Source organism: Indicator indicator, chromosome 31 (assembly GCF_027791375.1).
Source record: "Indicator indicator isolate 239-I01 chromosome 31, UM_Iind_1.1, whole genome shotgun sequence".
NCBI classification, from domain to species: domain Eukaryota; kingdom Metazoa; phylum Chordata; class Aves; order Piciformes; family Indicatoridae; genus Indicator; species Indicator indicator.
The window spans coordinates 6989296-7016171 of NC_072040.1; the positions used below are offsets into that span (position 1 = coordinate 6989296).

Here is a 26876-nt window from a genome sequence, read left to right on the forward strand (position 1 = left end):
CCTGTTTCTTAATTTGCCCTGGATTGTAAAAAAGCCTGAAGCAGCTTATTAGCCTGGGGAGGATGGAAGAGAAAACTTGTGCTAGTTGAGGTATCAAATAACTGCAGATGAAAATTAAAGATAAGCAGTGAAAATGAATTAAACTAATAAAAAACCCCAAGAAAATATAAATACAAACTACACTTGAAACAGAAGAAAGTCATACTAGGCTATGAAGATTTCTGTACCATCACTAGTTCCTGCAGTGAGCAGAGCTCAGTTATCCCAGGTCAGTCTGGAAGCCATTCTTCACTAAGCAACCATCACCAGCTCCTGCAGTGAGCAGAGCGCAGTTATCCCAGGTCAGTCTGGAAGCCATTCTTCACTAAGCAACCATCACCAGCTCCTGCAGTGAGCAGAGCTCAGTATCTCAGATCAGTCTGGAAGCCATTCCTCACTAAGCAACCACCCCCAAGCCCTGCAGTGAGCAGAGATCACTCTGGAGAGCCACTCTTCACTAAGAAACCATCCCCAAGCCCTGCAGTGAGCAGAGATTGGTCTGGAGAGCCACTCTTCACTAAGAACACATCCCCAAGCCCTGCAGTGAGCAGAGCTCAGTATCCCAGATCAGTCTGGAAGCCATTCCTCACTAAGCAACCATCCCCAAGCCCTGCAGTGGGCAGAGATCAGCCTGGAGAGCCACTCTTCACTAAGAAACCATCCCCAAGCCCTGCAGTGAGCAGAGATCAGCCTGGAGAGCCACTCTTCACTAAGAAACCATCCCCAAGCCCTGCAGTGAGCAGAGATTGGTCTGGAGAGCCACTCTTCACTAAGAAATCATCCCCAAGCCCTGCAGTGAGCAGAGCTCAGTATCTCAGATCGGTCTGGAAGCCATTCCTCACTAAGCAACCACCCCCAAGCCCTGCAGTGAGCAGAGATCAGCCTGGAGAGCCACTCTTTACTAAGAAACCATCCCCAAGCCCTGCAGTGAGCAGAGATTGGTCTGGAGAGCCACTCTTCACTAAGAAACCATCCCCAAGCCCTGCAGTGAGCAGAGATTGGTCTGGAGAGCCACTCTTCACTAAGAAACCATCCCCAAGCCCTGCAGTGAGCAGAGCTCAGTATCTCAGATTGGTCTGGAAGCCATTCCTCACTAAGCAACCACCCCCAAGCCCTGCAGTGAGCAGAGATCAGCCTGGATAGCCACTCTTTACTAAGCAACCACCCCCAAGCCCTGCAGTGAGCAGAGATCAGCCTGGAGAGCCACTCTTCACTAAGCAATCGTTTGCAATACCTTGCTACTCAACATCACTAGAAAGAGAAACAGTGGTTGCCAGGATCCACCAGCTTTGGGAGGACACACTCCACATGCCTTCCCTTTAGGTTAGTGCTCACAAAGAGCTGCTTCAGCTGGCAGCCAGCAGAGTGAGAGCACTTGGCCAGCATCCCGTGGCTGGGTTCCCCAGAGGTGCCAAAGCTGCACTAACCGTGCGGGGCTGCTCTGCAGCATGTTGACATACAACCCGATGAGAACATGTTCATCGGCCAGCCTGTCTGCAACATCGAGGCTGTACTGTAACCTGCAACAGGGTTGGGGCAGAGGGGCGTCCAGACAGACAGAGGGAAGTAAACAGAGAAAGCAGGAGCAAGTCAGATTGTGAAATGGGAACGTAGGAACCAATACTTCAGTGTTCTTAGAACAAAAACGACGAACCAAAACCAAGCACGGAGATGATTTGGTGAATATTGTAATGCATAGGTTAAGTAGTTAATGGCTTAGGATGGCAGGGTCCCACTCATTAGAGAGCCAGCCTCAGGAATCAGTGAGATGTCAGATTGGGCCAGGGACTGGAGCTGTACAGTAGGACTTATTTCAGAGGTTGGCACTACTTGCTTTGATACACCATGCACTGTGTGTATATATTAAATACACACATGTTACACACGTGATTAACACCCTGAGATCACAACCTGGATTTGCTTGGTAGTGCCTGATCAAGACCTCATGCATCCAGATAGACATAAATCTATTTAAACATGCTCCACTTAGTTTGCTGGGTTAATTGGTTATTACAGTTTTCTCAGGAAAGATGTTTATGGAATACATTAAAAATGAGAGGAACAGAGGAAAAAGTTTTGGTTTAGCTGTGTTAGTGCAAGCCAGGAACATACTCTCTCTTCAACTTACCCTTTGCCCTTCAAGAAAGCTGGAGCAGCCCTAGCCAGAAGTTTGCTCTGCTCTACTTCAGTATTCTTGGAAGGAGAGCTAGTTAATAAGACAGGAAAACTAAGGAGAGTGTAAACAGCCATGTCTGAAATTCATTACAGAACAGAGTTTGGGGAAACTCATTCAAGTGCCCTGGACTGAATAAAAGTAGCAATAGAAGCTTTGAAGAAGCTACAAGGAGTAGTACATAGTGTCTGACTTAACCTTTGAGAATCCCAGCTGATACATCCTCCTCTTAGAACAACAGCAAACTTCTGAAAATGCAATTACTGATTTTTAATTTTTTTAATCTAATAGTTTTCCCTAGTCCCTATTTCCTTTGTGTACTTCTGCATTACCTGGGACTATGTCAAAAGTCCTTCTAAGGTCAACCTGTTTCTTATCTGCTGCTTCTCTTTTACCCACTGGATCAATTATCCTGTCAATGAAATAAATTACTTTGGTTTGATGTAGTTTGTTCTTGACAAATCCATGCTGGTTATTGCTCATTGGTTTATTATCCTCCAGGTGCTTAGTAATTCTTTCGTAATTTCAGTATTTTTGGATACCAAGGTCAGGCTGTCTCTCATGTAATCCCTTCAATCTTTGTCCCTGTCTCTGCCTTCAATCTTCCTTCATTTGAAGGAGCTGATATTTGTCCTTATTCTTCCACCCCTTCCTACATCTGCCATACATTCACCAAAATACAGCTAATATTTCAGAGACTCTTTTGGCCACTGGGAGCTTCTCTGGATGGCCCTACCAATTGGAACAAAAATTTTAAAGATATATTCCCATTAAAACAGAACATTTTGTAAGATGTCAGTGAATGTTTCTCCATTCAAATTAAGAGACAATCCCTCCAACTCTGATCAGATGTCTACAGACACAGACCTAACATTACTAAAGTCTTTAGTGTCTGCCTGGCTACTAAAAAAATCAGACCTATGAATCTTTCCTTTAGCAGGTGGATTATTGCTGATGAAATAAAAGGAGGATTCTCATCCTGTTTTGAAAACAACATATGAAGGCAACATGTAGTTCAAGTCTACCACATGCTCAGAGAGAGAGAAAAAAAACATGGTCAACAGCAGCAACGAGTATCTTTTGCTCCTAAGTTAGATGTTGTCCAGAAATTTGGCCTAACCTCTTGATACATCCAGGTAGAATATCCAATTCTTTTTAGATTTTATGTGGAGTTCAAAAAAGGCACCAGCTACTTTGTCTCAACACTGAATAAGACTCAATTTCTCCTTGGCTATGGGCATTTGATATCACAGTGCATTCTTTCTATCTACAACTGAAGTGCCAAGTAATTTCAAGTTCAGCAGGATGTGCTGCATCACTCCATTTATTCTAGTCTATTACTCCTTTAGAAGAATTAAATGCATTAGTTGTGAGGGAGGGCTGAGAAAAATGCAAGGAAAACCATTTTGTTTCATCTTACCCCACCTTGGCCCTGTAATTCAATGGCTTAAGAAAGATTTTTATTAAGAAAAAGAAAGAGACTGTACCCATTACTATGTACTTCAAGGCAACACTAACAGACTGCAGCTGGGAAACAAAAGAATCCAAGGAAGAAAATATTAATTCAGGGTGTAAAGTTATTCCTCTTGACTAGACAGCATTTTCCATAATGCTCCATTTACCTGTTTTGACATAACATATCCAACTCACTGGGCTTACAAGGGCATTGCCTATTCTGCAGCAATTTTCCCTTGTTCTGCTGCCCACAAGGTCACAAAACCAAATGTGAGATTTAAACCTAAAGATTAGCTACAATAAAAACACTACAGGATTTGTGGTTAATCTGGAAGAAGATCACAGATCCTTTGTTTCTTCTTTTCCAACATAATTGCTTCAAAGTTGTTCTTGAGCTGTACAGAGCATATTGCTGATATCAACTTGCAGACTGTATACATTCAGAAGAAAGATGTCTGCAACCCCATGAAAGCTGCTATGGACATGGTGGAAAGCAAGCAGAGAAATGTTAAGGGATTTTGATTCTGAAGTGGCTTGAAGAAACTGAGAAGCATCTCAGGAGAAGCCTGAATCTGACCTCCTTTGGGCTTCAGAATAATTGTATATTCACCCAAGACTGGTGCTTCAGACTCAATTAATCTGCAAAGGGCATATAATGTTCAATCTCCTTTCAGATGTTCCCCACAATTTGTCACTGTATTTACATTTCATCCATGAATCCAGAAATGAAGGTGATACTGTGCTGAACTCAGGAGGCCATATCCATTTCCAGCAGCAGAATGACTCTGTGTGCTGAATTCAGCGTTTCCTGCTACGAGGAGCGACTGGTTGCCAACGGTAATGTTCTTCTGTGAGCCCAACTAGCTGAAATAAATACCATGGGAATGCCACAAATGACAGCCTGTGCCAATTCCCCCTTGCATAAACATTCTAATTACAGAAAAACTTTCTGTAAAGCTATCTGGAAACCTCTGGACTTGATTGCAATACAAATTAAAGTAACCATAAGTCATCTGCAGTGAAAACTCAGCCAGCAGAGCTTTTAGCATTGATTACATCCAGCTAGATTTTTACCCTGAGTTGGTACAATTTTTATTATAATATGAATCACAGAGCATTTAATATAAAATCAGCACAACTGCAAACAGAGCTGTCATACTCTCTTTCTCTGATGTATGAGAGGATGAGCTTCCACTAATGAGGCCTGATTTTCCCAGGGTAATAATAATAGTAAAACCTAAAAGAATGAATGAATGAAGGTACTGTTATTAGTCTAGTACAGATTGAAGAACTTGGCATTTAGCAGAAAAGTACCTTGGTCTCAGTACTTTCTTGCTGAATTATAGCTAATGCTCATGGATTAATCAAATATAAAAAAAAAAAAGTCATTACACTCCACAGTTAAAAAAGAAAAAAAAAAGAAATATAGGGAAACTCTTCTTATCCAACTGCATTTACACAGAATGGAAACAGGCTCTTCCTTTAGGTCACCAAGATGAGAGCGAGTGCTGGAAACAGGCTGCAGCAACCAGAGGCATCAGTGTAAATGCACTGCTCTCCACGTAAATGGGAAGTCTTCCCTAGCTTCAGCAGGATTTAGATTTGCCTTTTCTGTGGCTACTGCAAAGCAGAGCTAAGGGATCAGGGGGCAGGGAGCTGGCACCTGGCGCTAGCTGCCGAGCGGTGACCACCAGCAGTGAGAGCTGTGCAGAGGAGGCTGGCTGGGAGACATGGAGCTGCTTCCATCCAGGCTCTTTGTGAGCCTCTTTCGTTCCCCAGTCAAGAATGCACCAGGCAAGTACCACTCCAACGATGGAATCATAAAGGTTATTTTTCTGCTTTTCTAAACCAGCATTTCCAATTTCCTCCAGATACATTAATCCTAATCCTACGTGAAAGGGTAAAATGAAAGGTCTGTGCTGTGCATAAGCAAGGGAAGTTGGCAAAGCCCACAGCCAGCAGGAAATCTATTCAAAAGACTAATTAGAGCCACAGAAACCCTCTAGCCCAGCAGAGCCTTCCTTAAAGAGTATCTTTAGTAGTTTAGCAGAATGGCTAATGATCTAGGGCAGGAGCTACATGACTACAGCAATTAGTGGGTTAGTGCGCTCATACTGACCGTGAGTTGTTGTGAAGCTGATTTACATACAGCTTTATAAGAGAATGCTCATCAGCCACAGGACTGGCTGCACTTACACCCCCCAGCAACCTGAATGATTCAAACAATGAAACCTTGTTAATACCCCCAAAAATTATACCCAGAGAGCAGACTGGGCTCGTTACAATACAGGCAATTTGCAACCATGTAGAAAGGATACTGACTTGACAGTCTGGAGGATGCTTTTTCTTTCAAATAAAAGGATACAAACTAAATTTGCATGAGATTAAAAGAAAAACAATGAGAATAAGATGCCAAACATTTTAAATCCTGCTAGGTAAAGTTACAATTTTTTTTTTAAATACACAAGCAATTCAATGGCTTTACATACCTCTTAACTCTAAAAAAGCCAGAACTGGCTGTTGCATCATGGAAACTTTTTGCTGTGTAAGGACACCATACTTAGAAGGAAATCTGGGCACTTATGATGGGGAGTTTATGGTCTCCTGCATTCAGGAGATTCTCCATCAAGGAATTCTTCCTCTAGGAGAAAAGGAATTCTAATGGTTCAGGGACCATATACACTTAATACTGATAGCTTAAGGCAGTCAGCTGAATTACTAAGGATCACAAAAGTAAAATAATCAGTATTTTTTCCATATGTAAAGAAAAACAAATGGCACAGTAAATACTGCTGTGATTATTACTGCAGGTCTCTGGTCCAAATGGCAAAGCATACTTTTGCTGAATGAGCACAGGGACTTCTTGGGGATAAACAGAAGCTCGTAAAGATCATTGCTCAAAATTACCTGCCCTGGAGAAGCCACAAATAGGATATCCTGCCTTGCCCTGGCACATACAATTCCACACACTCCAACAACAGAAATGAATATTTGCAGTCTCACTATCTGTACAGGCAACAGATCTGTCTCGGGTGCTGCGCTGGGACTGGCTTTCAGAAAGCATCTCAGTCACACCCTGCTAAGGTAACACTGAGAGCTAACAGTTATAGCTCCTGGTAATAAAGTTCATCAATTAAAGGAATAGTGAAGCATCTTTACTCTGACACTGTAGTGTGGTACACTGGAGGTGTGGTTTTGGTGTTCAAAAATGTAGCCATGCATACTCGGAGGTTGTGTTTGGTTATTTGGGAACATGAAGTACTGACATGTACAGCAGGAACCAAGCAACAAAAGGCACCCAAGGAAGACATATCACTCATTTTCCCTAGTAGAGCAGGAAGTTACTTTTCTGCCAACTTCTCATCTATGTGCACTGGAAGGCTTACATAGATCAGGTGAAACAGCCAGCAAATGCTTCACACACATTTTGGAGGCACGACCTAAAATGCAGCCCCAGCTGCAAGCACTTTCTTCTGGGATTCATGTTTCTGACCACTCTTTTCTGGTTTGCTTGCTGAAGTTCACCGTGTGCCAACTCTTTCTCTTTTCTAGTCTTTAATGAAAATCTGAATGGTCTAACAGGAACAAGGATGGCTGGCGAGATCTGACAATTATGAATATAAATTTTTCTTGTTCATGTCATATCTTCAAGTAGGATGCAGGCACCCCAGTAGGCAATGGCATGTCTCAGTTTCTGTTCCCCCAGTGCTGATATAAACTGGCTTCTCACCAACAGCCCATCTTCAGCCCCTATGAGAGGGTGCCTAGGTTGTGTGTTAGCACATTGGGTGGGATGCTGTGGTTCAAGTGAGAGTCAGAGCTCTGTGCTCTGCTGTGAGGAGCTCAGGGTGCCCTGACCCCAGCTCTCCACCCAGATATCTCAGCATCAGTCCAAAACAACCAAGGCACTTCTCTGCTCATGACTGTTCATTTTCTTTTGAGTTTGCTCTTCTTCCACGGGGAACTGAAAATTGAAACCTCCACCACTCTCATATAATGGTTTAACATAAATTAAGACAAGAACTCACCTTCTGTTTGCAAAAGGGCTTCCTGAGGGAACAGAGTGGGAGAAGAGTGTGTCATTCATGCTGGTTACAGGTCGAGGGGGCCTAGAAGAAGGCAAAGTATCCAGCTGTATTAATTCTGCACAACCCAAAACTCAACAGCAACAGTATTTACAGACAATTCTGAGTGCTGCTTGTTAAAATAACATTGCTACCAACATCTTCTGCTTTAAATAGCAATAGCTCCAAATTAAAGATGCTGTGTTTTTAACTAGAAATTGATAAAAAGACACTATTACTGAGACCTGGAAAGAAAGAATGCTTTTGTGTGTGCTGAGGTGAGCTTTAAGCAATTTGCTTGCTTTTTTTCCCTGCCTTGGCAACACAACCACTGTGCCTTTTTTCCTCTCCAGAGCCTGCAGTCCACAGTGCAGTCACTGCTTTCAACCAGTTAGGCTGAGCACTGGTAGCAGCTTCCCTGTGGCACTATGGAGGTTTGCAGGGGGTAACTGCCAATAAATTCCACACCTCTTCATGAGGTTATTCCTGGGGCTAAGCTCCATACTGACATTCACATAGTGACCACAGTGTACTCATAGCCCTCAGTACCCCATAAAATACATGGAGTACACTACTGGTTTAACTGCAAAGCTTTTCAACTGGTATATCAAACCTCCAACTAAAAATTTAAAATAAGTGGCTAGTTTAAGAGGACCCATTAATAACAATGGTTTTATTACTACATTCTTTATTTCCTGTTCTTACTAAAATTGAAATGAAAAGGACTATTTCCTCCGATTTCTTTTATTGTCTACTCTTAAAAAATATTTTGTGCATGATTTTTTCCCCCCTGTATCCATTAAGGAGAAATTTCCCCTTCTTAATGGGCTTCTTATGCAACACTGGGCAAAAGATACATAGACACTCTGGAAAAAAAACTAAAAAAGCTGTTATTAAAACCACAGGGGTTTCAATTAGATATGAGCAGAACATGAAGATATATATAATTCAGACTTCAGCCTGCTTAAATTTCAAGTTGGTTAACATTTCCTTTAAGCTCTGTGAAAGATCTGATTTGCTTTCTGAATTCTGCAGATGTGCAAATCAAAACATAGTAGCCAAAAGAGTCACTCCAGGGCTCCAAGTGGGTAAGACAACAGGTCACCCAAGCCATTTGTAAGAAACAAGCAAAGCCAGTTCTGCACAGAAGTGAACCGTTGCTGCATGTTTTCTTTCTTTGTAACTGTTAGAAACAAGAATAAATGTGGTTCTTTGACAGGTCCAAATGGATTTCTTGTCACAACATCCCCACACCAATTTTACTCAGATCAAAACTGGGAATAGAAAGCTGGAGGGTTTGGCATGTTATTCATTCATATGAAAATACAGTTTCAGCCTAACCCTGCACCTGCAGACCCACATGAAAATCTCCAGTTTTGGCCAGCCATGAATCTGAGAAGCAGCACTTAAGGCCCTAAGCACTTACAGAGAAGTGTTTAATGTTACTCTTCATGAACTCCACCAGAGCTAGGAAGAGCTTGGATGAAGCCATGATCAGAGCCAATCCACTGGAAAGGTCATTGTGGTAGGAGTCTTGAAATACAGAGATCTGAATATGACCTTTGAAAGAATACTTAGAGACTAATTTTATTTAATGAATAAGCAACTGGTATTTTGTTGCCTGGGAACTGTAAACTGGTAGTTGATGTAGGTCAAATAGTTCACACCAACTGCATCACACAAACTATATGTACGGAGTACTGCAGCTGTGCTTTTCTCAATGCAATCACTGGCCAGTGATCACATTGAAAAACTAACTGGGCACAGCCTGGGGTTTCTGAAAGGTAAGTCTGGTCCTGGGCTGTGGAGTTCTAAACAGCAGAGGAGAAGGAAGGAGAGGCTGGTATTCAACACTGTCTCAGAGAAGGAGGCAGAACTTTCCCATGGCAAACACAGATTTCAGCAGATAACCACATACACACTTCAGGATTATGTTTTCTGTAAGCTTTCTCTCAAAATAGGGGTGGTAGAGAAAGTTTCTAACCCCCAGAAGAGCTCTTCCCTGCCATTGTCTCTGTATTCAAAGACAACTGTTTATTTGGCTCTGATAAAAAAGGATTGGCAATAATTAGATTATCACATTTTTTCTAAGCTTCTTCCTCCAGTAAGGGTACTAAAGAAGAAAAATACTCACCAAGTATCTCTTTTGCAGCCAAAATGAAATGGAAAAGAGATCATTAATTAAACTGTCAGTTTAATATATATGTGCTTTAAGTAGTGCATTGGACACACTCCATTCTTATGACCCTGATTCTGCAAAGAGCACAGAAGCCTCTACACATAAAAGGTCATCGATCCGTTTACATATGCAGAGTTACTCTTGTGTGCCAATGTCTGTGAACTCCAAGGCTTTGCTAAGGTTTTGTGATTAGCACTAATTTGTCACTTTTTTGTATGAATAAAATACATTAAACAAATCTGAGCTTTCCCAAGCCAAGTTTCTTAGAAAGGCTGATGCCCACTGCCACATTCCTCAGGTTCAGCTTGAACATCAAACATCCATACACAGTTGTGTGATGTGGCAAGGGAAGAAGAGCAGACTTGATGGAAAAGCAAAGGAAAACTCAGCTATGGACTATAAATGTACATCTCTCTGAGGTTATTTCTACACTTCTGGAAGTTGAGTGATTAAGCTTTCTGGTAAAAGGGAAATGATGATACTCAAACCAACTTTCCAGAACACCATTGCAGTATGCTGTGTAACAAATGCTTGTCGTGGCATAACACATCCACAGTAATAAACCCAATTAAATAAGAGGAATTTTCCAAAGCACTCCATGCTCTTCACACTGATATAAAAAATAATGCTCCCACAGGCTTAGATGGAAAAATGCATTTGAAAAGTAGCTCCATGATGCACTGGCCATGCCATGTGTCATCCCTGCACTCCAGCATCTCTTTTTTGTTGCCAGTCTTATGCATAGAAAGGGAAAAAGAGCCTTCCATTGGTGGGGGAAGTTGCTCCATTAGGTTAATGACACCTTGATAACCACCTCTCTAGATAAGCCTTAGATGTGTTGGTTCCATAATGGAAAATGTGTGGCACCAGCAAACCAAGAAAACTCATGCAGTCTTTCTGTCGGGTACCACTCAAAGCTGGAAGAATGATGGAAAGGGAAGGCTGTATAGCAATGCAGAGAGTACTTGTCCCCATTTAAGAGAGCAGCCAAGAAAAGGATACTGTTTTGTTGCCAAAATTCTTCTATTTCATGCACATATAAAACCCTTATTGTCTGGATTCCTGCCCAGAGCTGTTTCTTTCAACTTCCATTATATTTAAAAATAAAAGGCACATTGGTGAGAAGATATTCTCCACGAGGTACCATAGCACATCTCTCCCCTCAGCTAATTTATGTGAATTATGCAGTAGACCATGCTACCTCCACAACCTGCAGGTTTTTCACTCATGTATCATTATAGCCAAAATATATTTACAAGTTGTATCACCTTCAATCTATGAATAAAGAGGAATTCTATCATAAAACAAAATAGATGGTGGTTTGTTCTCACATCCAATCACTCCAAATTATGTCTGTATAGTTAGAAAGAAGGGAAGGTGTTAATTTCACAGTAAAGATTTTGAACAGATTCCACACAGTTATGCTACCTTCCCCTTGCCTTGCCTAAACACATTTAATCCATTCACAGCAGCCCAGTTTTCACTACCCATCATCTTCTGACATACCCTTAGGCCTTCAAGGGCCTCCAGGCAACAGGGAACAGAGGCTTCTCTTTCAGTTTGATCCTCTGTGTTTCCTTCCAGTTCTCTTAAGGATGGCCAAAATCTGCACTGTGAAATTGCCACGGCCTTGCCAGCAGAGCCAGGCTTTTATACCATGCACAGCAGAGGGGCAGCTCAGCAGATCCCTCTCCAGATGATTTCTTCCAAAGAACAATATCCTCCCATTGTCCTCCATAAAGGAGTGCAAGGATTTTAACTGACAGTTGAATGCAACAGGGATTTGGCACTAGGCATCTGCCAGAGGCACCTTGTGTCTGAAAAGCAGAGGACTGTTTTATGCCTTGAAAAAATTCTGCTATAACAACATGAGGAGGACCACCAGCATGATTTATCCTTCAAATGTCAGGTTGGTTAGGTGACCTCTCAGCTGCCACACATCCCACAGAGGCTGGTGTGCACTTGCCCTTAAGGATGCTGCATACAAACACTCAGTACTGACAAAAGTATGTGCCACAATCACAGACTGGAATAGTTCCAGCAACCAGTAACACAGATCTGCAGCAGGCAAATACAATCTTAATGGCTGCTGCCTGAAATCTTCCTTGGGAAGATGGTTAAAAAAGATATTTTCTTAAGAAATATGTCAGAAGAAGAGAAATAATTTTCACAAGTTAATTTCTTGTAACTTTCTTCCAATCAATGTCTTGGTTTTCCCCTCAATTCTATGGAAAAAGGTAACTTTTCTCTTAAACAACTCAGGAAGCAAAGGTAAAACAAACTGATAAATGAGAAAAGCTGAGCAATTGGCACTATGGATGGTGGGCATGCTTCAGAAAAAAAATCCAAAGTGATAATTTCCCCATTCTGCACAAGTACATTTTCTCTCTGCTTTGAGTTGCTTGAGTCCTGCACAAAAAAACCCAAACAAACCCAAACAGTGACAGAAACTACTTTATGAAAATGTAAAGAATAATAGACTCATATCACTCTTCAGGGCTGGGTGAAGCCACAGCTCCTCTAAAGTCAGCAAGAAGTCTGCCACTGGTTTCAAGAAAATTGGCCAGATTTCACTCTTCCCTGGTGCCTTGTGTCAAGACATAGCTGTGATACACTGATGTTGAGCCTCTAGGTGACAAAACTAATGTTCTCAGCAGGAATACATCCCAAAGTGCTGAAGCTCTCAGAAATTCCATGGCTATCTCTTGAGAAGAATGAGGACATACCAGCATTGTGTCCCAGTACTTGGTCACAGCCCACTAACTTTTCCAGTTGAAGTCTCACTAGGAGACTGTTTTTATACCAAATACCCTCACCAGCAAATTTGCACTTGTGATGCATTGAGCTTGACAGGCCACAGCTGCCTCCTGTTTTGTTCAGAGCTACAGCATCTACACTGGTGTAAGCAACTCCTAGAAGAAAGCTTACTTTCTCTACAGCACACAGATACTTACACAATATGAGCCAGGTTTAGAGGTTTTTCAGGCTGGTCAGGGAACATTGGGTGCAAAGGTTCACGGCTGGAAGCACAGCTTAAAGACTTGCTAAGTGCATTAGTTAGCTTCTTAGCAGGTGATTTCTGGGAGGAACAAGGAAGGTAGAGGTAATCTGGACAAGTAAGGTGCATACTCTTTCTGCTACAGGAAGCACAAAACAACAGCAAGCTCTACAGCTTACATACCACCTATGGACTCGTGTACCCCTTCGCCCCATCCCACCCTGAGAGTCTGACAAGGCAAAGACTGCTCAGTTTGGAAGAAAGATTACTCTTACCTTCAGAGGCCTTTACAGCAGACTGGGGGGGGGGTGTTTATCTATATGGACAGATGCAGCTGCCATGGCTTCTTTGCAGTGCTGCACTTGAGTAGTGTTGAACAGACAGCACAAAGTTAGTTTTGCCTCGACTGGAGCTGGCTTGTAGCTCATCATCTTGAGAGTGCAAGCAGAACAAACTCTGTATGTCTGTCCATATAGATACACTGCATGGGACAGTGGCTCCTTCCCAGTTGCAGGCCAGGCACAAGGCTGCTATGTTCTTCCTCCCTGCTAGCATTTCCCTCCTCAGCTCCAGCACCCAGTGCTGCTGTTACAAAGCTGCACTTCCACCTCCTGTGGCTGCTGCAGCCCCTGGGAATGGGAAATCTGCGACACGTGCAGGATGGGAATTGCCCTGTCATGGTGACAGCATGCCAAAAGAGGCTGATGCACTGTCACTGCCCCCAAAGCATGTGGAGGTCCTGTGCAAGAAGCATGATTTTCACCCTGAAATCTCATCAGTGACCCAAAACCCAATCAGTACTTTTTGCTTTCTGCCTTGTTTTTTATTGCAGCTGAGCACTTTTCTAAGGGTTTGGAGATCTAGTGTCTCTTTTAGATTGTGTCACAGGTTCTCAGGGAACCCAACCCACTTCAGCTTTTCTGCCAGTAAAACAGGGATAGGGATGCTTGCACTATCTCCTCCCTTCAAAAACCAGCTCCACATGCACAACTCAGCAGGAGTGGGATGGCATTTGTGCACACACACCCTGCATCAACTTATGACTGTAACCAAGAGCACAATTAAATCTCTCTGTTACAGAAACCCAACCTGAATATTTAAAGTTCAGGATTTTTCTCTTTCATTATTGCTGTGATTTCACTCTCAGTCGAGAGCAGTTGAGTTCTGCTGCACCCATGACCACCTCTAATCTGCATGCAGAGCTCAATGTGGATGCCTTATGGAGAACACTAACCAGAGGTTTGAACAAATGCTAACAAATGCTACAGGAAGGGAATTTCAAACTCAAAGCAAACCATTTTGTTTCTGACACGGCAACATTTGAAACCACTGGGCATGTAGCCATGTTTTTGTCTTCTGCTGAGTGGAAATCTTAAGTTTTCCAGTTACTTCCTACCTATAATTACAGCTTCCTGGCTGGAGCAAAAAATGGTTTTTAGAGCACAAGTTGCTGTTAGGAATGGAGTCAGAGCTAGGTAGTGGGCACTCTCCTATTCAGAGAATAAACTCCAGCTACTGGTGTCTGTGCAACAGTCAGCAATTAGGACCCACAAAACCAATTACAGATCCAGATCTGCTGGGATGCAGTGCTGTGACTGGCATACAGAGCAAACCTGGTCAGGTTTAACCCTTGCCTGCTCCATCAAGAGAAAACCAGACATTTCAAACGTGTTAAGCTTCAGAATGTTGTTTAAAAATACACCCAAAGTGCTGTGCAAATGTGGATTGTTGCTATTTTTCCTTTTTTTCTTTGGTAACAATAAGCATTTGTAATATTAGAGATTAGTTAGGATTTTTCCTCCTAGTCTCTGGATTTAAACCCCGAAGGATTGGGATGCTCCAAGACCAAGAGCTTCTGCTGGGGCTTTGCTCCAGCTTGTGCACAGCTTAGCCCTCAGGTGGAGGGCTAAGGCTGATGTAGCAACTTAGAAAAAGCTCTGAACCACTTTGTTTAACAACCAAAAGGCTGAAGTGTGCTCTTCTCTACAGTAAACACTGCTGTGGATCTAAGCCTGTGACCACATTCAAATCTACGCTGCCAGGACCATCCCAAATGCTACGCATATGCTGCAGCCACTCAACTGCAAACATTGATGAATGAGCATTAAGAATCCACCATTTCATTTACACAGAGCCAAACCAAGCAAGCCAGCGACGCTTTCACCTGTGGGGAGTCCCGTGGGACCAGGAGAAGCTGCCACGAGCCTGCTGCCAGCCCCTCCTGTACTGCCCTCCCCACAGCACGCACTGCCACAGGCACCCCAGATCCTCACCCAGAAAAGACCATTCCCACCTCTGCGCTCTCCTGATGGCTCCCAAGGCCAAAGCCTCCCTGATGGGGTCACCAATCCGAACCAGCAGCCCAGCTCCTGGCCTCCCTGCACCAGATGGGCTGCCTGCAGCCGTAGCTGGGGGCTTCTCTGCCGGCTGGAGGGCAAAGCCGTCTGCAGCGAGACGCAGCTCTCCCTTACCCATGACGTGTACTCTTTCATTTGGTGCTGGTTGCTGTGGGAACCGCTGGCATGGCCCCTCCAGAAGCAGTCCTGACAGAGCTGGTAATTGTGACACTGCTGGCAGCGGTAGCGAAAGCCCATCATGCTCTCACTGTGGCAGTAGGAACACTCCACGGGGTGGAAGACTGCACGGGAGAGACAAACACCAGGCCATAAACCAAAGCAAAAGTTTACAGACAGAGCCCTGCACCCAAGGGTGAATCCCTTCCTTGTTTCTAGAGATCTGCAGCTCTGGATGCTGCCTACAGCTCTGACTTGTGAAAACTCGAGAAGCCACCCAGCAACCACGGGCAAAGCTAGCTAGACTGGGCACCAAAACCTGCATCATTTCTGAGCTGCTGCCTGCATCTCTTGCTTGCAGCACTGAAAACCATGTCCAGAGTCTAACAAAATAGCTGGTAGAAGAAAGTCATACATGGGAAAACCCACTGCACTCTTCAGCTGTGTGACTGGGGGAAGATGAATGTTCTGCTGTGGTGAGGAGCTCAAGTGCTGTGCCTCACAGCTAAAGTCAAACTCAGCTGTCTGATTACTGGAAGCACTAAAGTGTACTTAGCCATCTCACTGTCCCTTAATGACTGCTGTCTCATCTGTACAACTGGAGTCATTTAGGTACCTATTTATGGAGTTGAACACTTAGCTTTGGATGCCCAGATTTGGAAAGCATTGAAGGAAGCCACTGAAGGGACTCATGTGGTCCTGTTCTCTCTTCCTCTCAGAAGCAGACAGTAATGAGGACACAAGTCACTGAGTACACCAAGGCACCAATTATGACATTTTGAAGCCCCTTCCTGGCCACAGTGCTATTTCTGTTCCTCTTTCCCCACTACACCATGTACCCAATTTACCCAGGCACCTTCTGCTTTTCAGCTGTAAGGTTCAGTCTGGGAGGATTTGGATCAGTTTGAGTGTGTTAGGGCTTTAAATCCTTGCCAGAATTTCACAGCAGGAGGGGTTAGTGCTCTAGGTTGGGAAACAGTGCAAAGTTGGTGAGGGACAGGGATGGGTGATAAGAGACTTAGGAAGGTGGGGTAGAGAGGTGGCTCTCCAGCCAAGAGGGACTTGGGGCAAATCACCTTCCCAACCGTGGTGCCCTTCAGTGGGGGAGCTGTGCCCCTGCACTTTTAATGTGGCAGCAGCTTCTACAGGAACATTAAATGGGGGGTAGACTGGAAGACTGTCTGTGAGTCTGTGAACTTTCCCCCAGGTGCTGAAGAAGCTGGAAGGCTGAGGAAGATGTTGCTGTCCAGGGACATGCAACATGCACTGTGCAAATGAGTTATCTTCGTGGTTTCTTCCTGTATTAAAATCTGGGATCTACTCATTTTGGGGAAAGACAACCCTTGAGGAGAAAGAGGCAGCTCAGTTAAATCCTCATCTTCCACACAAGCAAAGGATAAGGATGAATGTGGAACTTGCTTCTCAGAATAGATTATCTGGCAGTGTAGGCTTAGGAGGAGATCCTTCCTAAGGACCTTTTGGCTGGTATTTTGCACTGCACTGGACATCTTCTGCCAAGAATATTGCATGAACGGAAACTGCCCAAGCTGTTCCTTCTCTGCTGCCATATGTCAGAGCTAATAAATTTGTGGCCTTGGTAGTTTACCAAATGTAAGTGTGTGAATGGATTGAGTCCTATTAGCTCTTTGCTTATCTAGAACACATGAGGAGAAGACATGATCAGGATAACTTCCTGAGCATAGCAAAAAATTCAGCAACGTTTCCTGCTGAAGGACCAAGAGGATTCTTTATTTCGCCAGGTACTGTAAAAATAGCACATGGAGTCAATGAACCCAGTACAGTAGCTCCTACAAAACCATCAACAGAGTGAGAAAATCATCACACAAAAGTTTACTCTGGTAAGTGGGTTTTGGCAGCAGCTCTTACTTACCATTTTCAACATTTGCCAGTCGATGCAGTAGTGGTAACCACACTAGACACTGGGGCGGGGGGTCAGACATGAGAGTATCCAAGAAAGTGTTTAATGTGACTTTTTTCTGCTCAAACAAGCAAACAAACAAGCACAAAGAATCAGTAATTAGACAGATCAGAATGGTTTTATCTTGTCCTTACAGAAATACTTGGCAACAAGCTTCAGACACTGTTTGCCTGTAGCCTTGCTTTACTAAAATTTAGAACATGTCACATAAGCAAAGCTTCTCTGGGCTATTCCCAGTCATTACAAATCACACTACTGATGACTAGCAGTCCTTTCACAAGGCTGGGTTGGAGATACCTAGCTCCCATTCACTTTAAAACTCTCATTCCCTGAAGATGCTTGGTGAATAAGGTTGGCATTCAACTCTTCATGTTGTCACGTGTTTTAAGTAGCCCCTAATGAGTACAATTATGTAGGGTAGCACTATGGATTGCCAGTTGTCACGTGAAAAGTCACTGCAGAGAATGACTGGTGGTACTCCAACAGAGAAAATAAAGCAAAATAATGCCAAGGGAATATAATTTCAAAACAGACATAGGATAAGGACAGACCACGAGAGGCAAATGTCTGTTTAGTGATGGCAACTAGTTTTAGGTGAGATGTTGTGTCTGCATACACTCAAGGACTGCAACTGTTCTAACTCTCCATTCCTGTAAGTATCTAAAGATCCATGCCCCTTCATCCTTCAAAGAGATTTAAACTCTAAGATACCCCTGTTGGTTTAAAAAACATAATCTAGGGCCTTAAGTTTCTTAGGTGTCTGGAAAAAGTCATGACAACTTGTAATTATTTTTCAGACCAAGAGGTGATATTTCAGCCTGAGATCTCTCCACCAAAAATACCTGCTCTTCCCTAGGTAGTGTGCTAGCTACATAGTGTGTAGTGAAGTGCACAGCTACTGGGTGGTCAAGGACAGAGAGTCCACAAGAAATCAGCAATGGAGCCTTGCTTTGAAATAAAGATGCAAAAATATTAAACCCTGTAGAGAACACATGCGGAGATAATTTACAGACATAGCTGTTTAAGTAGCATCTCCATATCCAAAGGGACAGCTCCATTTTCATATCTGATTGCTTAAGCTACTGCTTTAACTTGCTAAAGAACTGTGGTTACCCCATGAGGAAGCAAACCAGCAGCTATGCAGTGACTTGTATCATCCTCATGTGCTGTAAAAGCTTTTAAGAGCTGAGATTTCCAGATGGAGTGTGTGTCTGTGCTGCATTTATAAACAATTGCCACCAGATGTAAAGAAAATCATTATTTCTCTGATACACTGAAGACATCTCACTCTGTAACAGGCTCAGGGCTGAAATATTGCAAGATATTGAGAAATACATAAAGATATTTGTCCCTAGAGAAGAGAAAATATTTCAAGCTAGTTGTGAAAATGGTCTTGATTCTTCGATGAACAGAAATAGCCTGAATGTGAGCTCTAAATCATAGAATGGCTTAGGTTGGGAGGGACCTCAGAGATCATCTACTCTCACTGAAATACTTTCCCCACAATACCTGCAGTATCAAAGTCCAATCAAACAGCTACCACCTGCTTGTATGAATGACCTTCCCATCCAGTGAGAGTGGATAACCCAAAGAGGCATCCTAAGCATCATCTCACAGAAAGGGATCTTTCTTTTGGAGATCTGGGGAAGACGTTTGGCATGGCTTCACTGGCCAATGCTGCCAGCCAGTGCCTGTCCTGTCTGCAGCACAACTGAGAGAAGGAGGAGAACAGGCAGAGTGAAGTCTGGGTGAAGAAGGGTCCTCCAAAGCCCCACACCGCAGAGCTGAGTAGCCTTAAGTCTTCCCTCTGCTCTCGAAGGCAGGTAGGTTGGCAGCAAATACACAACCAGCAATAAAGGGGTGTAAATAGATGGTCTGAACCAGCAGTAGATGGGGAGACAAAAACAGCTCTTCCAAATAAAGAAACCTTGCTTCACTGACAGCTTTATGGCCTAACTCTTCTGGTCCTCACTGATTCTATGGATTAGAGAGAGCAGAGTACCTTAAGAGGACACCAGCAGAACAATTCCCATACATTTTGAAAGGCTTATTTTCCTCCTGCAGTTTTTTTTCAGCTGCCAGGAAAGTTGAAACTGAAAGCTGCTTTTCTAAATATATGCTACATGCAGATGGAGTCTAGGTTTGTGGAATAACACTTAGCCAAGTGCTAAGAAAATGAAGTTAGTGTCTATCTTTTTAGTTTGGGATTTTAAAAAAGAAGGGAAATAAAAAGTGTCCTTTATAATAATAACAACACTTTTTAATACAAATACAGCAGAGCAGCACTTTAATCCTACCTATGGGGGAAAGTGGTGGTGATAAAATTCCTCTTTGAGCCACATATTTGTATTCTGAAACATTAAGTCACTTGCTTTGGCATATCTCTTCCATGAATTTGCTGATGAGGAAACATTGTTTCTATTCCTAATAGCCATTCAATCTAGCAGTGGTTCACAGAAGCAGAAAAATACGTGGTGTAATCAAGTAAACCAGTGCAATGGGTAGTAATAAAACATTGCTGCAACAGGAATAATCCTTTCAGATGCAAACTGAAATGGATTTGACACTGTGAGCAGAAGACCATTCCCAGAATATTTTCATTCCCCTGAAACTGAGGAATCTATGTACCAGGGGGCTGAAAGTCTCCTGGTAAGCAAAAGTGATCCATCCTGAGAACAGGGAGAGTGCCAAACTTATCCCAAGGTATCATACTTTGCTAACACTTAACATGGAAGAATGAAAGGATGCCCTGCAGTGTGACTAAGACTGTAAATGTCATTTATCATAGTGTCACAGGGAGGTGTTGCATTGAGTCTTATTTCAAAACTCTGGTTCATCCCTACTGAGGGTGTAATGAGAATTAACATAAAGTGAAGTCAAATACTAGACCAGATCTACAAGGGTACTTGGCTGCCTGCTTTGTAAATCTGCTGTGTACCTACATCAGACAGAGACAGAACTCTTGTTCACTTGAAGTAGAGCTTTGTGAACTAAGCCATCTAATGCCTGTTTGGAGACTTTGTTTGTTATGATATCTATCTGGTCCACTCATTTGTATGCAGTGTCAGTGACAGTGCCATTTCTGATGGCTGCTTAGATGGAAAATGGAGCCTGAATGGTATTTTTTGGAGAAAAGAAATTGCTGGGTTTTCATCTTAATAACAGCATGACCAGCATGCAAAGCTTGAGTGCCCTGCTGCCATGCAAGAGCACTTTCTTATTATTTTAACACCAAACTCCCCAAAGTCACTTGGCTATGTAAATTCTTCATCATTAGATGAAGTGCTGCCTTAAGTCTCCCTCTGTGAAACCAGACTGGCTTCACGTATGCAAACACTACCATTTAAAATGATTGGAGAGATGATTCAATAAATGAACTTCAACAATGGCTTTCAGTTGTCTGTTGATTACTGATGAAACTGAGGGAAAACAAAAAAATGAGACTATTTTGCATGCAAATGACACTATTCCTGCTCCATTCAGCTTATTTGTTCAACAGTGTTCAGTCAGCGAATGGAAGGATAAAGAGAATGAAAACATCACTTTGCTTCTAACATTTTCTCAGTTTTGGCATCTCCTCTTACTTACTGTGATGTGTGGCAAAAGCCAGAAGAAGTGGACAAGCAGCCCCTGATATGGGGTCTTTTGAAGTGCTAGGTATTAGCTTCAGCCAATGTACTCTACACTCAGTGCACCTACACAGTGTGGTTAGTTGTGGAAAACCATAATATTTTCTTCAGGGTAAACTTGCTGCTTTTCTGACCCTATCTCATGGATGCTATTTGTAAGAGAGCAGGGACTTTGCAATACCTCCTCACTCTCATTTTCAATAAAGGCTTAAGGCAATTTTCTTCTCACTCACAAACTTCTCTGTGTACACCACCACTTGGCAAACACGTTTGGTATTTCAGTGGGAGTTGAGCTATGCATGGAAAAATTCAAGTCTCATAAGCTTAGAGCAACAACAACTAACTGGAGTGGAGGATTGCATGTCTTGCATGACCTAAATTTAAGTATCTAACTTAGGTCCTTAAATGAACAAGCTTCTCTTCTCATGCTCCCCAATTTAGGACATGTAAGTTAAGATCCCCCCTGAGAGGGGATCTGATCAATGTCTATCAATATCTGAGGTGTGGGTGTCAAGTGGAGGGGGCCAGGCTCTTTTTGGTGGTTCACAGTGATAAGACAAGAAACAATGGGTTCAAATTTGAACATAGAAGATTTCAGCTCAACATGAGGAGAAACTTCTTTACAGTGAGGATGATGGAGCACTGGAACAGGCTTCCCGGGGAGGTTGTGGAGTCTCCTTCTCTGGAGACTTTCAAAACCCAGCTGGATGCATTCCTGTGCAGACTACCCTAAGTGATCCTGCTCTGGCAGGGGGGTTGGACCTGATGATCTCTTGAGGTCCTTTCCAACCTCTGATATACTGTGAGAGTGTGATCACTTTTTCCTCTGTGGTTATCTGGGGAACCTAGGGAGACTAGCTACTGAAGGCACCTAACCTACTTGCTAAAAACAGCAAAGTGGACCTCCCCTCCACCCAACCATGCATTTTCTGTGCACATATGTGTAAGGAAGGAAGTCTTGGCCTGCTCAGAGAGGAGATGCTCATTTCTCCTTTACCTGTTGTGAGAAACAGGATTTTGCTGATTGCTCAGTGTAACCAAACGAAGGCCCTTCGAAAACAGCTGTGGGCAGCTTGAGAACCTCCCGCAGAAACATGTCGTACCTGCCATAAACCATCACTCCACTGGAGTCAGAAATCATTGAGAAAATATCTGAAGGGGGGGAAAAAAAAAAAAAGACAAGAAAAGGACACAGCAACTTCAGTGAGAGCTACAGGTTTGCTCTGAATTCAGCATCAGTTGATTTGAAACAGAATTGCTAAACAACATCTTCTGCTTATGGAAACCTCCATTACTGCATCCTTAACTATAGCCATGCTTAATACAGAACAAAAAGAAGGATTTACATATTAAAAAGTAGCTGATTTTGATATTAAAATATTTTTCTTTATTTTTCCCCACTGTGTGTGGTAATTTTTTTTTTTTTTACATGAAGTCTGAGGCAGTAATTTAATCAGATAAGAAGGATCTAATTTGACAAGTGATGCAAGATCAGCTTGTTACCTACTGCCAGCTTACCATGTCAACTCTAAGTCTTGACAATGAGCTCATTAAGTCAGTTATTATTGTTTTGGACACACAAAGCAATGAAGGTCTTTCAAATGAATTAGTTTAGACTTTTCCCCATTTTTTTCCTTTTTTGCACATGTATAAAACTCTCAGTTCTATTATTGTAGAGATGCACATTTCTTAGCTTTTTCTTTTCCTCTTGTTTAAAATTATCCTAAGCTTAGCAGAGGCTCATAGACCAAGGAACATTTATCATTTTTCAGGCTTTCACATCAGCTGCTTCATTTCTAGCAACCTGGAAAGAAAATACTGACAAAAGGACCCTGGGGCTGCTGACCTGAAAAAATAATCATCATACCCCAGCCTTCTACTGGACCCTGCTCTTACTCTTAAACCAACCTAGGGAACAGTCTTCACTTTATAAGTGTTTAATTAATAATGTAAGCTCAGTCTGTATCAGAGTTTCTACATAGAAATAATATACTAAAAATGGCACCAAATCCAGGAGACTAAATTAGCACCTGGGATTTCTACTTGTTTAATCTAACCAACAGTCATTAGTAAACTCAGCTTTATCTGGCTGTGGTTAGAAGGCTCAGAGGAAATTGAAGGTTCACATTAATATTTTGGTCAAAACCTCAAGAAAATAGTATTCAGGACCTGAGCTACAGACATCACAGCACTAAATAGAAAGTGTTTCATTGCAGAGACAAGTAAACCATGCCTTGGTTCTTGGGGAACTGGGAATAAATCCTGTGAAATGAGAAATCTGTTCTCCAAAACAGACGGAATTAGTATGTGCCCTATGGGAAGAAAGAGAAATAGTGTACAGATATATTGTACCTCTAAGTGAAATGAGAGAGGTGTTATTAAAAAGAAAGTCTGAAGAAATTGCTAAATGATGCTTCATGATGTTGAGCATCAGAGACACTTACCTGTACTCTGAATTCATTCATCCCAAAGGAAAAAAAAATTAAAAATCCACCAACCAAAACATCAATATGTGAAATTTGGCTTCAAAAATACACAGTCCAGTGTGAAATTCAGTCAAATATTTAGTGAGATTTGCCTGAAGATACATACAGTGCAAATCCCAAAGCAAGCCAGGAAACCATAATTTATCCTGATTCCTTCTTTTCCTACCTGTACTGTTAGCTCTCCAAGTACAACAGTGAACACTTTAACAATGTCACCCAAAAGACTTACATCTTAATTTGTCCATGATCTTTCCTCCACAAAGAGTTGCCAAGGCCATTTTGACAGCAAAAACGGAAATCTTACCATGTCCTTCCCTGTTCAAAAGCAGAAAGGAGACATATTTCATATGTCCATTTCCCAACAGGGACATCTTCCCATTTAAAATACATACCACTGGCATGACACGTTGTAATGCACTCCATACTTGGACAGACATACAAAGAAAGAAGACCTTTGAAATCAAAGTTTGTTTTGTGGGAACACACATCAGGACATTGCTCTGTAAAGATCTCAAAACAGATACTATATATATATATGTATATATATATGTATACACACACACACATATGTGAAGCTCAACATTAAACTGTTTTATCTCATTACTCACTAAGGGGATGATTATTGCTGCTATTTGTGCACTGGAAGGCAGCTATCACACTCATGGTCTCCCCATTCTGAAATGGGGAAATCCTAACAGATCCCTGTATCTTGGGTCCCTAAAAGATTGCAAGTGAGTGCAATGTGGGAACAACAGCAAAAAGCAGACAGGGCTCACACTATTGTACAAGCTGCATATTGTGCATGTTAGTAAGTCCTGACTATTACCTTCCAAGTGATTTCCACTGTCCTGAAGCAGGCAATGGCTTAACTTCAGGTCTCCTCCAGCCATCCTCACTCTCCCTCTACAACCATGACAGTCCCCAGTGATTACCTGCCTTTATAGAAACCTCTGTATACTTGAGCTGCATGACTAACACATGACTGCAGACACTACAAAGCACTCTGAAAGTCCTAACCCCCCAGTTTAAGCAAAACTACGTCCAGTGGTGATAGGAATGGCAGAACAGAAATGCTGTAATGTTCAGTCTCTCTTTAAAGATGAGAATGAACATGCCCTTCTAAGTTCATCTGCTTTTTAATGTCCATTAGACATTAGAAGAGAGACTGAGATCCCTGGGGCTGTCTAGTTTTGAGAAGAGAAGACTGAAAGGGATCTGATCAATGTCTATCAATATGTGAGGGGTGGGTGTCAAGTGGAGGGGGCCAGGGTCTTTTCGGTGGTTCACAGTGATAGGACAAGGAACAATGGGTTCAAACTTCAACATAGAAGAGTTCAGCTCAACATGAGGAGAAACTTCTTTACAGTGAGGGTGACAGAGCACTGGAACAGGCTGCCCAGGGGGATTGTGGAGTTTCCTTCTCTGGAGACTTTCCAAACCCACCTGGATGCATTCCTGTGCAGAATACCCTGGGTGATCCTGCTCTGGCAGGGGGATTGGACCTGCTGATCTCTTGAGGTCCCCTCCAACCTCGGATATATTGTGATACTGTGTGATTTTTAAGCATCTATTTGGTGAAATGTGATTTTTCTTGGAATTCTCAGTCTTACTGTAAGGCTCTAAGAGTCCATAGTTGGACTGGAGCAACTTTTATCTGTCACCTAAACTCCTTAGCATTACTTAAGAGCTTCCCATTAGCCTGTGTAATGCCATTATGCTTTAAAAGAGAGACATACACCCAGTATCTGTGAGCTTAGCAAAATGGCACCTGTCTCCTTCTGAATTCTACTGATAGGGCTAATGATGGGACCAGATAATAAAGTTTTGTGTCATTTTTGGAAAATGGAGCTCCTTTGAGTGACCTTTCAGTCTTCACTCTGCTAGGCAACTTCACATTTATAAGAGATTTCTTGCTAAAATGTATGTGTTTCTGTCTTACATAAGACAGTCCAATGGCACTGGCAATAGCAACACATAGAAATTTAGCTCATCATCAATACTTCTGAAATTACTCAGCCTGGCACTTATAACTGTAATGAAGGAAGTTGTGTCTGATCAGAACTAAAAGATAACTGATTCTGGAAAGACACAGAGCCTGTGACTGTGCCTCTCTCTGCTAAGCCCAAACCCTGCTAATACAGGGACATATGCATCTATAGGAGACATGAATGCTGTATACTATATGCTTCAGTGCTACATTCATTAATACTTTAGAAAATTACTCAGTTCCCTAAGCTTGGCTAGATAATACTCTTTAAAGTTCAGTGGACTGGATTTACTCCTACATCAGTGTAATCCTTGATTCCAAATTCTAAATATTCCTTACACTCATTTAAAATTTTGCATTTTGTCTGAAAATCAACTAGAGATACAGACTAAAGGAAACAAATTCTCTGCTTTACTATGTAAGAGGTGAATCCGGACTGTGTCCTGTAATGTTGGCTTTTGTGCACATTTTCTTTTCCTTAACATTGTGCCCTCTGACTGCTTCCATAATATTTAAAATCACAGTATAGGAATTTCTTGTCTTCTGCATTGCCATCCTTTGTTGACCAGATTCTTATTAGTATAAAGCAGGACCTAGCACTGCTATGGCTGAGATTTGGATCATGTCTTATTCTTTTTGTGTATTTTTCTCTTTACACCTTTGGGAATGTTTCTGCACTGTTTCATCATGAGGTTTTCACCTGCCTTTAAAAGAGTTGTTAAGAAAAATAAATGCTAAGTGGAAGTAAGGGCATTATTAAGAAGCAATGGAAGAATTAGAGGAAAAAATAAGGCCCATGAGGAAGTGCTTCAGATTTAGATTATTTTTGTCCCAGTAGGTTTAGTTACATTTACTAATAGGATTATACCCTTGAATGGCAGACACATATCAACTTGCCCTCAGCTTTCCACCCCAGAGCCATCAGCTTTCCCATACTCAAAATGGTTATGGTACAGAGGAACAGAAAAGGTTTTATTCATCTCTTCCATCTCTCTGTCGGAACTGATTAGCTTTGACACTGTATTTTGTATTGGTCATTTGTATTCATAAAAGCATCACTAGAGCCAGAAAAAAATTCCATTTGCCCTCCAAACTGATGCATGTGTGTGCATATGTATACACACATGCATAGATAAATACACAGGGCTGAGGAATGGACAGGATAATGGGGCACTTGCCAATATCATTTGAATCCAGAAGTGCCCAAAGCTGTGTCTAAGCACTACAGATGCCCTTGACTGGCAGCACTGGGGCCACACAACCTTTGCTGTGCAAAAAGCAAATGCTGGAGCAGTGGCTTGGCAGCATGAAGATCTCTTTTGGGGTTGGTACTCCCTGAAAGAAGCTTAGGACTGGCTAATGTAAAGAGATACCAATTCTACTAGTGGAAATAGGAGGGGACAGAAAAAGTTTT

At 42.4% G+C, this 26876-nt stretch overlaps 1 protein-coding gene across 1 annotated transcript in view; it reads right to left on the minus strand.

The window, feature by feature from the left end:
• DTNA (dystrobrevin alpha) overlaps positions 1 to 26876 on the minus strand; it is an 84186-nt gene that overhangs the window by 27578 nt on the left and 29732 nt on the right. Inside the window, exons 4-13 of the mRNA XM_054394660.1 lie at positions 23705 to 23790; positions 21987 to 22141; positions 17313 to 17418; positions 15380 to 15546; positions 12865 to 12989; positions 9866 to 9874; positions 7696 to 7776; positions 5787 to 5876; positions 2168 to 2245; positions 1467 to 1559 (exon numbers count right to left, since the gene is read on the minus strand). Coding sequence (XP_054250635.1) covers positions 1467 to 1559; positions 2168 to 2245; positions 5787 to 5876; positions 7696 to 7776; positions 9866 to 9874; positions 12865 to 12989; positions 15380 to 15546; positions 17313 to 17418; positions 21987 to 22141; positions 23705 to 23790 — 990 coding nt within the window. The remainder of the gene's footprint in view (positions 1 to 1466; positions 1560 to 2167; positions 2246 to 5786; positions 5877 to 7695; positions 7777 to 9865; positions 9875 to 12864; positions 12990 to 15379; positions 15547 to 17312; positions 17419 to 21986; positions 22142 to 23704; positions 23791 to 26876) is intronic.